Source organism: Xiphias gladius, chromosome 15, assembly GCF_016859285.1.
Source record: "Xiphias gladius isolate SHS-SW01 ecotype Sanya breed wild chromosome 15, ASM1685928v1, whole genome shotgun sequence".
Taxonomy (NCBI): domain Eukaryota; kingdom Metazoa; phylum Chordata; class Actinopteri; order Istiophoriformes; family Xiphiidae; genus Xiphias; species Xiphias gladius.
This window is the reverse complement of record NC_053414.1, coordinates 1957397-1972016: the sequence shown is the minus strand read 5'-3', so window position 1 is coordinate 1972016 and position 14620 is coordinate 1957397. Positions and strand designations below refer to the sequence as shown.

Genomic DNA, 14620 nt, shown 5'->3' with positions numbered 1-14620 from the left:
AAAAGTCCCGCTCCCTTCTTGATTTTAATTGGTTGGTGAGGGACATTGATGAGCTCGGTGGTGTTCCAGAATTTGAACTATTTTCAACTGAAAGCACTGTGAGTGCAGCGCTGAGGGCATTGAGCACTGTCAACGCCGAACTTCATAGGATTTTTATAGAAAATAGACGCTCCCAGGGCAAAAACAGCTGCCTGTGGACATAGGCCCTTAATAACTGTGAGCAGTGTGAGCTTCCCAGATGGTTTCCTATCAAGTATCAACCTCTCCAGCATCAACAAAATAAAGTTCAAATCCACATTCCGAAACAGCAGCACTTAGAAACATCTGGTTTGTCATGTGTGATTACTGTTCTGTCAGTGGAGTTCTGCTGATTTTTTCTTAACTGTTTCAAAATGGCTATACGGGTCGTCCACTGGTTCGATCCCCAGCTCCTACAGTCCACAGGTCGAAGTGTCCTTGGGCAAGATACTGAACCCCAAATTGGCCTGATGGCTGTGCCATCGGAATGTGTGAATGTGTCTGTGCATGTGATGTATAAATGTGTGTGTGAATGGGTGAATGTGGCCTAGTCTTCTGGCTACAGGACTGACTTTGTGAATCCAACGCTTGAACAAACCTCACAGAGAAAAGTAAGAGAGGTTTATAATAAGAATATGATGATGTTGTATGAAGTCTGTCTGAGTGTTAATAAAATGTTTGATGGCTGCAAGATTTATTCGCTCTGCCACACCTCCTTCAAGAGTACAAAGAGTCCTGGCAAAGGGTCCCTTTTTATAGAAATAATGTCATTTGCAATCGTGTTGGCTCAACAAAAGCTCACTAATGTAAATAATCCTTCACTTTACACGAACACGCACAGAGCATCTAGATGTGGTGCATTAGTGTTGAGATAGGCTGCCTCAGCATATTCTGCTACTGTTTTTAAAATCCATTAAAGACACTTAAACTGTGCAGCCTGTTAGTTTATCTGCTGACCTACCTCCCTGCTGCCCTCACCTGCCTGATCTCTGCTCAACTTCAGTGTTTTTCTCAGTTTATTTTTCCCTTAAAACCATTATAAGCGTTTGAAACAGACTTGTGTGAACAGAAGAAGCCTCAGAGCACATTCAGACAGTGGAAGAAGAAAAGATGGCGGTGCCCTGAGCTCAGGACAGTCAGTAGAAATGTCAGCCATCCATTAAAAACCATCCAGCTCTGGATTTTCTTCACCGTTAGCAAATATTCCAAAGTGCTCAGATGCAGCGTCTTTAAATATTCATCAGCAGAGCTGCTGCTCTGGTTCGCCCCCCACCCACCTCCACCACAACCTCCTCCACCCCCCTCTGAGAAGAGTGATAAATTATTCAGATAGAGCTGAGGTCAACACTCAAATACACTGATGGACGGCAGAATCACACTGCAGCTGTCTAAACACACACTAGGCTTCTTCTTTACATTTTATTAAATCATCTGATAACATAAATGACTGTATCTCTGTCTGTTGATACAATCACTGGCCAATTTCTTAGGCACACTCAGATGCACGTTAAACTCCATGACAAACAGCAGCAGGGTTCATGTGAACCAGCAGGTCCTCTCATTTACATACTGAGCTGTGACACTCGCACTGTGTATTCCCTTAGACCCCATCCCAACCAGGCTGCTTAAGGAAGATTTACCCTTAGTTAGGATTTCCGTTACTAGATATAATCAAACTGTCTTTATTAACAGGCTGTGTACCACAGTCCTTTAAAGTAGCTGTAATTAAACCTCTTCTTAAAAAGCCTACTCTTGATCCAGATGTTTTAGCCGACCACAGACCCATGTCTAACCTCCCCTTTCTCTCTAAGATCTTTGAGAAAGCTGTCGCCAACTAGTTGTGTGACTTTTTACATAATGACAGTTTATTTGAGGATTTTCAATCAGGATTTTCAGTGCATCTAGCACAGAGACAGCTGGTTTAGGTCCTATTTATCAGATCGATTTCAGTTTGTGCACGTTAACAATAAATCCTCCATATACTGCTCTCTCTCTCTCTCTCTCTCTCTCTCTCTCAATCCAGTCTGCAGAGGCAGAAGGCCGCCCCCCCACCATGAGCCGGGTTCTGTTCAAGGTTTCTACCAGTTAAAAGTTATTTTTTTCTTGCCGCTGTTGCCAAGTGCTTGCTGATGGGGGAATGTTGGGTCTCTGTAAATACAACTATAAAGAGTCCTGCTCAACGTGAAGTGCCCTGAGACAACCTCTGTTATGATTTGGCTCTATATAAATAAAATGGACTTTACATGACTATTCAGACCACAGACTGTATGATTCAGACCCCCCCCCCCCAGGACCAGCTCTGGGCTCTGAGGTGATTTTGGTTTTTACAGCTTCCAGCAATTATACCACACCGGCCCAAAAAACATCTTCTCCACACACAATCATTGGAAAAGCAGCGGCTGTAAAACAGTGAATCAGGTGCAACAGGTTTAGGTTTCAATTGATCACAGCACAGATCACATTACAAACTGCCTCCTGGTTCCTCCCACAGCACATCACTTTTTAAAATCTTTATTCTTTGTATTGCTGTTTTATTGCTTTTATCATGCACACTTTATTCTATTCTGTATGTACAATAGCAGCTCTGTTAATGTCTTCAGTTGTCTCATTGTGTTTTTAGTGTTTGTTTCATGTTTTTGTGCTGCAAAAAGATTTTCCTCTTGTGCGACATAGATCTGAAATTAATTGAATAATTACTAATACAATTATATACAACTAATCTGCAACAGCAAATACATTATGGAGCAAACTTTTCTACTAACATAATGAGGAAACGTGTTGGTTTACAAAATGTTGAAACTGAATGTTCAGTAAAATGCTCACTGACAACACATTTCATTAGTTTCCTGCCAAATTATTTGATTTGATTTGGAAACACAACATTCACTCGTAGTGACTCCAGCATTATTAAACTGGTTTATGGTTCTGTTTAGACTCCCACAGCACTTGGTTCAGGTTAATACAGAAAAAGTTCACAGTGACTTCAAACACAATCTGTTTATGTGTACTGAACCAAAACCACCATCTTTCCAGAACCTTAACCAAAGACCTGTTGTCTAAACCACAGATGGGACTCTGGATGTGAACCTAGTCTCCGGTCTGACAGTCCTGAGCTTCGTACGTTTAAACATGTAAATTGACAAATGTTTATAAACATGTAAAGTTGCACGTGTTTGTTTGTAAATATATAAAGTGATGCATTTGTAAACATGTAATACACAACACGATTGTTTGTAAACATGTAAAGTGACATGTTTGCTTGTACTTTATTTACTAAGGTTTGTATACTTGAAATGCATAATTTAAATTATTTGTAGTTTCCGACAGCCAGTGTTTTTGTGATTAATTTACTTGGTTATTTGATCTCAGGTTTTATTTGATCTTGATTTTATTTTATAGGTTATTGTTTAGTGTAGGTTCGTGTTTGCATGCGTGTTCTTCTTATTTCGAGGTTTGATTTTTATGCAGCAATTACTTTAATCTGAGACAACTGAACCTTGAAGCTTGTTGCTCCCTAGTTTACAACTAACACTGGCTGGAACATCAGTGCAGTGGCTGTTTGGGGAGAATTTTTGTACTGGTCACAATGAAAAGAAAAGACTTTAGTTTGCTTCGTGATTTAGGTAAGACTGACGACAAAGGCCCCCTGTCTTATGTGTGTGTGATGACTTTAAGGCAAATTTTTCAGTACAATGTCCCTAATTTCTGATGAGTTCTTGCGGATTAATGATTTTGAGGAGAGGAACTTTGTGTGTGGCTGATTTCATTTGCAGAGTTAAATCTCAACAGTCTGGCAGTCAAATTCATGCAACATATGCAAGATGAAAATTCACTGGACTTTGTGTCTGAGCTCACCTTTAGACTCAGGTCGTTAAATTATTAGTAGCTTTTGGGTGTAGTAAGCAGAGCAACAGTAATAATGTAATACTCGAACCCTAACAGTCACATTAAGTTGGAAAGGTGGGATCCACATTTTCACACATTTTCACACATTTTCAACTCGTGGTCTTTGGTTAGTGAATTCTTGTCTGATTTTCCATTCACTTTTTTCACACTGCATCTAAAATTCCCCCATTCACATATTGGGGGTTGACAATGAGAAGGATTTTTATCAACATGTTTGACTTTAGCTTGGAGGCTTAATGTGTTGACCATGAACTGGAACGGTCCTACTTCACATCCAGGACCGTTGTCACATGTTGTTCCCCCTCCTCTCACTCACTGGACTTGTGGACGTCTCTACAGTGAAGGTTCTCACCTGTTTCCACTGAGAATGGATTCCGATCTTGCAGCAGCTTCCTCATCCTCCATCTGCAGCTCCTGCAGGACACACCAGACAGCAGATACAGGGTTATTCTGGTTTGGGGGGCTTTGGGGGGTGTGTTGGGGTTGGGAGTGCGGTTATTTTATTTATTTATTTAGTTATATTATTTTCAGTTTCCAGAACTGCTGACAAACTGACGAACAGACGACATTCATCTACTCCTCCTCCTCATCACACGGATAAAAAGACTTGGGAGGCTTCATCAGGAGGAGATGTGGAGGCAGCCGACTGGTCGGCTGATCGTGGCGCTGACTCAGCAACTTCATAGCGTGAAACTCCCAAAGGACCAAAACACTGCAGCTCCTCACTATACCTTTACAGCTTCATTTCTACTGCACTCTACTGCTGTTGTTATACCGTTTATATATATATAGATATATATTAGATAAAGTTATTTATGTGGACAGATCTGGATCACATGGTTAGAGTCAGGGCTTTTAACATGGTGCGTTTCCACATAAAGCTTAGAGTCTTCATCAGAGTAAAGAAAAGTTGTACTCTGACACAGACTGACACTGACAACTAACTGGTTCTACTGTAAACAAACCGGTTCCAATGGAAACAAAGTGGTTCTAATTGGAACACTGACACACCTCTGCACTGCTGATTGGACTAATTCACAGACTAATTAGACCGACCAGTTACAGCAGAGCAGGAAGTGACATCATCCAGGTGAAGACTGTTAGGACCGAGAATGACAGAAAGTGAAGAGAGGAAACTTTTATGAAGCAAAGAAGAAGAACATTAAAAGAATAACAATAAAAAAGATGACCATGTGTTAGCATGTTGTCAGCCTGTTGTGCAGTCAAACTGTTTGCTCGTTTAATATGTTTCTGTTTGCTTTGTGTTCTTTGCTGTCAACAGACTATTAAATTAAAAGAAGTGATTGAGCTATAACATTGTAACGGACCGTTAGCCTGCTGGTCAGTTAGCTGCACTTTGCTACTGTATACTGCTAACAGGTGTAAGGATAGGTTGTTATGATGGTTAGCCTGTTAGCATTAGCCCCCCTGTGTCTGTATCTGTAAGAAGTGTATATAAATACCAGGTGTGATCTTGCGGTGTAGTACAGCTCCTCCTCACAGTCCAGGAAACGATCACTCTGTGAAGAAAAAGATAGTCATAAATAAAATGTTTAAATTCTGCTCCATTATTTTAAGTTTGATGTTATTCTATTTATTTACTATATTCTATTTTAACTGATTTTATTTTCCTTATTATTATTATTATTATTATTATTATTATTATTATTATTATTATTACCACCTCCACCCTCACCTGTGTCTGTTGGTTTCTTTGTTTGTCAGAGGGATTATGCAAAAACTACTGAACCGAATTGCAGTGAACTTGATGGACGGATGGGGCATTGGCCAGGCAAGAACCCATTACATTCTTGGGCAGATCTGTATCATTTACTATGAATTGGATTTTTTTTCCCCTGAAGTCTGGTGTATGTTGTTTAAAAATTGGCCTTGGTGGAGGTCTGCACTCTATGGAGAGTCCCTAGTTTTAAATGTTTTCACCTGTTTGTTTGAGTCTCCAGTTGAAATATTCTGTGAGTTTTACTTGTTGTTAGTTCATGAGCCATTCTAGTTATCATTATTATTACTACAGGTGCACACATATGCTATATATAGTAAATGTGTGTGTGTGTGTGTGTGTGTGTGTGTGTGTGTGTGTGTGTATGTGTGTGTGTGCCTCTTCGTGATGAGCTTCAGTCTCTTTCCTCAGAGGAGGGTCAAACTTCATCTGATCGACTGAAAAACAAACAGACAACAACAGAGCCTCATCGTCATCATCATCATCATCATCATCATCATCATCATCATCAGACAGGCGAACTCACAGTTTATCTCTGACAGAGTTTTTCCTTCTCTGGTGTTTCCAGAAGGGATCCTCCAAGGAACAGAGACGACCTGCGGACAGACAGACAGACAGACAGACAGACATGTGGACAGATGGACAGACAGACAGATAGGCAGACGACAGTCAGTCAATAAACTGATCTAGTCTACATCCAGAATGTTGTTTTATCATATTTATGTTGCAACCCCAGAAATGTTTGTAATTTCTCTATGCAGTTTTGGCCTCTAGTAGTGCTATGGACGATGCTTTTATGATATTTTATGGGTCCATGTTTGGTTTGTTCTTGTTCGCTGAGCTGCAGAGAGCTCAAGACAGCATTCTTCTAGAGTACTGGCCATCAGACAGTAGTGTCCTAGAGTACTGGCGATCAGACAGTGTTTTTCTAGAGAACTGGCCATTACACAGCATTTTTCTAGAGTACTGGCCATCAGACAGTAGTGTCCTAGAGTACTGGCCATCAGACAGTGTTCTTCTAGAGTACTGGCCATCAGACAGTAGTGTCCTAGAGTACTGGCGATCAGACAGTGTTTTTCTAGAGTACTGGCCAGCAGACAGCATTCTGCTAGAGTACTGGCCAGCAGACAGCATTCTGCTAGAGTACTGGCCATCAGACATTATTCTTCAAGAGTACTGGCCATCAGACAGTAGTGTCCTAGAGTACTGGCCATCAGACAGCATTCTTCTAGAGTACTGGCCATCAGACACTATTCTTCAAGAGTAATGTCCATCAGACAGTAGTGTCCTAGAGTACTGGCGATCAGACAGTGTTTTTCTAGAGAACTGGCCATTACACAGCATTTTTCTAGAGTACTGGCCATCAGACATTATTCTTCTAGAGTACTGGCCATCAGACATTATTCTTCAAGAGTACTGGCCATCAGACAGTAGTGTCCTAGAGTACTGGCCATCAGACAGTAGTGTCCTAGAGTACTGGCCATCAGACACTATTCTTCAAGAGTAATGTCCATCAGACAGTAGTGTCCTAGAGTACTGGCGATCAGACAGTGTTTTTCTAGAGAACTGGCCATTACACAGCATTTTTCTAGAGAACTGGCCATTACACAGCATTTTTCTAGAGTACTGGCCAGCAGACAGCATTCTGCTAGAGTACTGGCCATCAGACATTATTGTTCTAGAGTACTGGCCATTAGACAGTGTTCTTCTAGAGTACTGGCCATCAGACAGTGTTTTTCTAGAGAACTGGCCATTACACAGCATTTTTCTAGAGTACTGGCCAGCAGACATTATTGTTCTAGAGTACTGGCTGTCAGAATCCAACAGTATAGAGATGATTTATTAAGCAGAGTGCCCTGTTCCTCTCAGCAGAGGACACTTCACATTAAACAGCAGACAAACATGCAAACTGACAGCTGCAAACACAAAATGGAGTCTGAGCGAAGTCCTTCAGTCAGCTGATGGGATGAAAGTCTGTCGGAGGGTGGAGAGCAGGTGGAGGTCAAACACACAAAACACATACAAATACAGAGAAATACACAACACACAAACACTAACCACACTGAGACTCTGCCTGTTAATCAGTCAACTGCAGGTTTTCAGTGTTAATAACCTCTCATGTTTTATTATGTGTCTGTGGTTAAAGCCAAATGTTTGGAGATTAAATGTGATGCTTGCTTCATCATCATCATCATCATCATCATCATCATCATCATCATTATCATAGCTTCAGCTTTGAACTGTTTCTGCTTTTTCTGCAGCTCAATAAAATCACTTGTGAAGAGTTCATCCCCATAACTTTTAATTCCCTGACCTGTGATCAGTTTCTCTTAAATCCCCGAAGCCTTTAAAATCCACCACTGATGTGTCAATTCCCCCGTAAGAGTGACAGTTTCTGTTTTAAATCTTTAATGCCGGATTTTCTGTCAGGATTCTGTTTTTTTTCCTTATTATTTTCAGCAGAAAATTAAACTGCAGCCGTCGGGAGTTTCTTCTGAGCTGAATCTAAATAACGTTTCCTCCTTTAGACACTCATCAGAGCTTCAGCAGATGAAGGATTTTTCATTAAAATTACAGTCCACTGCACTGCAGGACGACTTACTGCTACTCACACAGACCCTTCATACTGGCCTATGTGGAAAAACACATTTTTGATGTCTCTATAACATAAAAGCATCACAATTTTCAGCAGGTAAGTGGTGTTTATTCAGTCAGAGTGGCCCCTTTCAGAATAAGTTTCTTCCATGAATTTAACTTGAAACACCGATTTATGTTTAAACAAAACATGCACAGTATGAGGGTAGTTCTTTTCCGGAAACAAACTTCAAACCAGACTTCAAGCAAACTGCAAACCAAATACAAACCAAAGACCAAAGACCAACCAAACTCTAACCAGAAAGCCAAACAAAATTAATTCAAATTAAAAATCCAAACAAACCAAACTCAAACAGTGAAGCAACATAAACATGTCGCCCAGCATCAATGATCGTAAGTATGATGGTTATTGCAGCAGAGCTCTAACTAACCATTATATCTATAATTGATTGATCTACTGAGTGTCTTTTCTAATTAAGCAATGATTTTTATTGCCCAAAAAATGAATGAAAAGTTATAAGATCATTCAGTATTGGCCTCAATTTGTTTCTCCATTTAGACAAACATAAAAAAACCCCAATTCATATATAATGCCACAAAACAAAAAAAAGCAGCAGATCCTCCTTCATTGATTAATTAATTGATTATTCAATACATGGACTCGTAATTTCGGCAGAGCAGCAGTTACCTGGCAACAGGTGAAGCTTCAGAAAGAAGAACAAAACATGAAGTTACTGAACAGTCAGACGACACACGGCAAGTGGCAAGAAACTACATCCTCACGATTATCGTGAACAAAACATGATGGAACACGGTATGATGGAACATGACAAAACACGACCGAATTCAATAGAACATGATGAACTTGACCAAGTACGACAAAACATTATAGAACGAGACAGAAAGTGACAGAACATGATAGAAAATGCCACTGGCTCAGCAGAACCACACAGTGTGGGGATAAGGGTCGTATCGGTTTTGAGATCCATTGAGTCTTTTCATCCTTCAGCAAATATTTACAAAATAAGCAGTCGATTTTATGTACTGACGGCCCCGACTTGACAGCTGATTACAACTATCATCTGAAAAAGTTGTGTATATATTGATGTATTCCAACTTTTCCGTTGTGCATTTTTTTTTGTATATCACAGCTTCTTCCCTTCATTTCTCTTTATTTCCTTCACCTACCGTCCATTCTTTCATCCACTACCCCCTCTTACCTTTCCCTCTTAGATAATTTGTAACAGTCCTCCCACTCTCCACTGTCTCGCATTTTTCTCCAGAAATATGACCTTATTGCTGCTTATGGTTTTATAATGGAGATAGATTAAAGGAGCACTCAACCAGTTTACCACATAAGGATCCGTTTATAAGGAGGAGTAGGTATAGTCCTCTGTGGCTCTGAAGGGAGCTTTCTTAAGTTTTAGGTCATAGTGACTCAAATAATACAATCTGTGTTACAAGGTGTGAAGTTTGAAAGATGTTTACCAGCTGTTTACCTGTTTACCAGCAGTGAGGCTCTAAAGAAAGACACTATCCAGGTACATTATAGGAAATGTAAGACTGAGTGTTTATGGTCTAAAAGTCAGGAGATCTCCATGTTGCTGAGATTTCTGGTTTCTTTTTTTAATCTGTCTCTCACAATAGCAACTACTGTATGAAGAGACACACTGAACACCAGTAACTCTGAACACTGAGGGCAACAGCTGATTTGGAATCATCTGGTAAAGAGTTTCACTCTTTATATTCACACAGAGTTTCTTCCAGAACATTTACTCTGAAGACTAACTTAGACAAAGGAATAACAACACATATCCCCTGGAAGCACAGATCTGGACACCTCTGTCCTCTACCCCCCTCCCCTTTACCTCTGTGTCAGTATCGTCATCGTCCAGGTGGTCCTGGTAGGACGTATGGTCTGGGTTACTGACTTTATCCAGCAGTTCAATGGCCAGAGTCCGACTGAGAGGCTGAGAGACAAATGGGTTCTGGGAGGGACAAAAAAACTCTGTCAACTCCCTTTATCCTGCAGCCTCCATAAAGACGGGGTCCTTACAGAACACTGAAGTCAGGTGGAAACCCTGTTTCTCCAAAGCCCCTCAGTTTTATACAGGACCTAAGAACCACAGCTGTGGCTGATTCAACGTAATGGTTCTCGAGACATTTTCTGAGCCTGAAACGCTGGTCTCAACAAAGACCACCACACCTGGAGATACAAGGTTTTCACCAGCTAGTGCAGAAAGGTTTATGATTCATTTAGATATTCATATATAAGTGACTAAGGTGCTTAGATAAAACAAATCTTAAAATGTTTTTCCTATCATCATCATCTTCATCACCACGGTGCAATTTTATTACCTGCAGCAGTTTGTCAGCAGCAGGTCGTTTCTTTGGGTTCTTGGTCAGAGCGATTTTTACAAACTGGTGGAAGTTTCCGGTCCTGCAGAGACACAAACTGAATCCTAAATATCTTACCGTGGAAACCAACTGCAAAAACAAAACACCAACAACAACAACATCTCGTGTCTTATCTTTTCTAAAAACTATTTCAACATATTAGTGAGGGTGAGGTGTTTAGAAATGCGACTCAGATGGATATCTGTTAGGGATGAGATGACAATCAGTACTATAATCTAGAAATACCACATACATCACACCCTGTACGATGCTCTTATTTTTAAATAGTGTGAAAAAACCAACAAGGGACACCAGGGGGAGCCGCTCCTATGGGACACTCTAGAGTGAGCACAGATGCATGCTGGGATAAACCCACTTATCATGCTGGAAGGTGGAGAGAGTAAAATTTAAGCATTTTACAATCTTTATGAAGAACATGGCAGTGATTCATAGCTCCAGTGGAGATTTACTCTTTCATTGGTGAGTAAAGTTACTAACTGGTCCAGCAGTGGTGTGCAGTGATTTACTGTCTCAGTGCAGAGGTTTTGAAGCTGACTGCACTGGGATTTAAAGTTCCAGTCTGTCTAAAATCACCATTAGTCTGCAGCTCACATCGCTGCTCTGCTATCTTTAACTCCAGCTGACATTCAAAGAGAATATTCTATCTCTTTTATTAGCATTAACAGCACCTGGTTGGCTGACATTAATAATTCAGCACCTGCTTGATTGGATGGATAAATGTTACAATGCTGCCTCTATGCTGAGACAGAGAGACAGATCGACAGAAGGATCGACAGACAGATCGACAGATCGATAGATACTCACCACTTCACCTTATCTTTCAGTTTGGGAGGCTGGAAGTTGCTTTTGGTCATAAGCAGCAAAGCTCTGAGACAGAGAGAGAAATTAATAATCAGTCATCATCTTAACGAGGAGTCACAGCTTGTTAAAATGTCTGATGTGATGATCTTCCTCCACCCTAAACCTCATTAGTGGAGTCCTTCTGCCTGCAGTCAGCTGTTACCCAGCAGCCCCTTTTGCTGCAGTATATGATACACAGTATACATACCTATATACAGTATACCCATACATACTGTTGACACAGATCAGTCACAATATTAAATGAAAACTATATTAATTATGAAAACTGCTTTTAATGTTGTAACTGATCAGTGTATATAAATATAAATATATATACATTCATTTTATTTGACTGATTTTGTGTTTAGTGCTGTTCTGTCTGTATTCTATTGTTGAGCTTTTGTTTTAAAGACCCATCATGGACGACACTGAACGTGAGGTCAGGGATAAACACTGTGGTCCTTGGAATTGGTTCATGTCATATACTTGACCTTATACAAATAACCATTAAAGTGGTGAAGGTTAGGTATCCACTGTGTTTGAGCCCTGAGTCGTGTCTCCAGGCTTCCTCAGGCTGTATTATGCCCCCACAAGAAGACTGGGCAGACTGAATGCAGCCTGACAGGAAAATTACTCAGGGCACCAATTTGTAAAAACACACACACACACACACACACACACACACACACACACACACACACACACACACACACACACACACACACACAGACACACACACACACACACACCCACACACACACACACACACACACACACACACACACACACACACACAGTAACACACACACACACACACACACACACACACACACACACACACACACACACACACACACACACACACATTAACACACACACACAGTAACACACACACACACACACACACACAGTAACACATGCACACACACAGACACACACACACACACACACACACACAAACACATACATTCACACAGTAACACACACAGACACACACTCACACACACACGCACACATTAACACACAAACACACTTGTCTTGCAATAGTTGTGAAGGCACTCATTGATATAATGCGTTCCCTAGCCCTTCAACATAACCGTCACCTAAACCTGGTTCTAACTTCAACCTAAAACCAGGTCTGAACCCTTGAGAACCGGACAAAATGTCCTCACAACGATGGTTTCAAACCAGAATTTTTCCACACAACCACAGAAACAAGGACAGTAATACAAACACAAACACACACACACACACACACACACACACCTCATGGGGTGGAGGTCGAACATGGGTGGCTGCAGCTCTGCCAGTTCGATGGCAGTGATGCCGACAGCCCAGATGTCACATAGGTGGTTGTATCCGCCCTTTCTCTCCACCGCCGCCACCTCTGGAGCCATCCTGAAACAACACGCAGCCGATCTCAGAGTCAGCCAATCACAGTGCCCGACAGACTGTTAACATCACAAAACAATCCCTGCCAATCACTGACTGAAGAAACAGCAGGAAGATGTGGGAAATATTTCGAATATGAGACAGGAGAAAGAAACAGGAATGTAAAAGAAAACACTCATGTAAGAAGCTTCGTCATCATTTTCCTCCACCCTGTGACTCTTCAGATCAACAGGGGGGAAAAGGCGGCTGATGAAGCTGCAGATGACTGACAGGAGGAGGAGGTGGAAGGTCGTACCAGTACGGCGTCCCGATGAAGGATTTCCTCTTAGCAAGGGTCATGGTGATCTGAGCCGACACACCGAAGTCCGCTGCCAACACACACAGAGTTCAGCCAGAGGTCAAGGGTCAAGTCCATCATCATCACATGGCTAATTAATTTCCGTTTCAGTTTAATGCTCTCTGTATAACACCACTTCAGTCGCTCCACAACTAATATGATGGGTACGTAAACAGCCTCAGATTAAACCATGGAAACAACTACAGACAAACAGCTGAATTTACAGGGCATTCACTGAGGATTTGGGGATCTTGTTTAGGCACCAAACGGTCAGTCTTACCAGTAAAAGGACAAAAAGGTAGCATTGCTGAGTCTCATGTAATATGTACTGTTAGGTGTTCCTCAGAGGCAAATGTGGGGGGAAGGCGTGGAAATTAATACTAATATCTGCTGAAACATAATTCTCACAATAGATTGACTACTGCAGCAGGAGACTATGTATCATCTGAGAAAAGCAGGTGTAAAGTCAGTACCAGTGTTTTATTGGACAGAAGAAACAGGCGACAGCACAGAGACAGTGATCTTTCTGTTAGTCCCGACTGTCAATGGCTCAGATAGAAAATAAGCAGCCAGTAACAGTTATTTATTAACTACTTTTTAGTCTTTAAGAGTTTAACAGTTTCACAATAAATCTTCCACAATTATTTTCCATAACTCCTTCAACCACTGCTCTTTTTCTTGAACTGAAAATATTGGGCCGTTTAATATTTCCTCACATACAATCTTGCACTCTGCAGGTCCAAACATGTCTTCTCTTCAACCAATATTTAAACTGCTAAAGCACAAAACAGTTTTTTCAACACACATCAAAACATCCAGCATCAGATCTTATTCAGTGAATCTTGTGTAAATCCGATGAACTGGACTCAGTAAATAGAGTAATTACTGTAAATATCCCTCACAGTGTCTTCACCAGTCTCTAATGAGACGATTTTGTAACTAGGACAAAAAAATCATGAACTCACATATTTTGCCTCGGCTTTGTTCTTTTTTCTTTTTTTAAAGATATTTTTTGGCATTTCTGCCTTTTTATTTTTGTCAGTGGCAGTGTAGAGCGACAGGAAAGGCAGGGGAGAGAGGAAATGACCGGATTCATACCTTGGCCACTGCGGTAAGGCCTCAGCCCTGATAAATGGTACATGCTTCACCAGGTGAGCTACCGGTGTGCGCTAACCTTGGCTCTGTTCTAAAGTAATTCAATACAAAGACAGAGTTGGACATGCATAGCGTACTTATGGGTAATTTAAAATATATACATGTAAACCCAGTGAGGGTGAGCGTGATGATCCTCCTTGGAAAAATATTCGTCGTACAAAAAGTTAAGGTAGGCGAAATAACAGAAACACCTCATCTTATAGCACAACACAATTCAGCAG

General features: G+C 41.0%; 1 protein-coding gene across 2 annotated transcripts in view; it reads right to left on the bottom strand.

Annotated features, from left to right (window-relative positions):
* LOC120799964 (mitogen-activated protein kinase kinase kinase kinase 3-like) overlaps window positions 1–14620 on the bottom strand; it is a 54985-nt gene that overhangs the window by 19200 nt on the left and 21165 nt on the right. For both annotated transcript variants that reach the window (XM_040145604.1, XM_040145605.1), the window contains 9 exons: window positions 13203–13275; window positions 12782–12913; window positions 11480–11542; window positions 10616–10697; window positions 10126–10245; window positions 6189–6258; window positions 6041–6099; window positions 5388–5444; window positions 4277–4338 (listed from right to left, as the gene is read on the bottom strand). In XM_040145604.1, the coding sequence (XP_040001538.1) occupies window positions 4277–4338; window positions 5388–5444; window positions 6041–6099; window positions 6189–6258; window positions 10126–10245; window positions 10616–10697; window positions 11480–11542; window positions 12782–12913; window positions 13203–13275 (718 nt within the window). The remainder of the gene's footprint in view (window positions 1–4276; window positions 4339–5387; window positions 5445–6040; window positions 6100–6188; window positions 6259–10125; window positions 10246–10615; window positions 10698–11479; window positions 11543–12781; window positions 12914–13202; window positions 13276–14620) is intronic.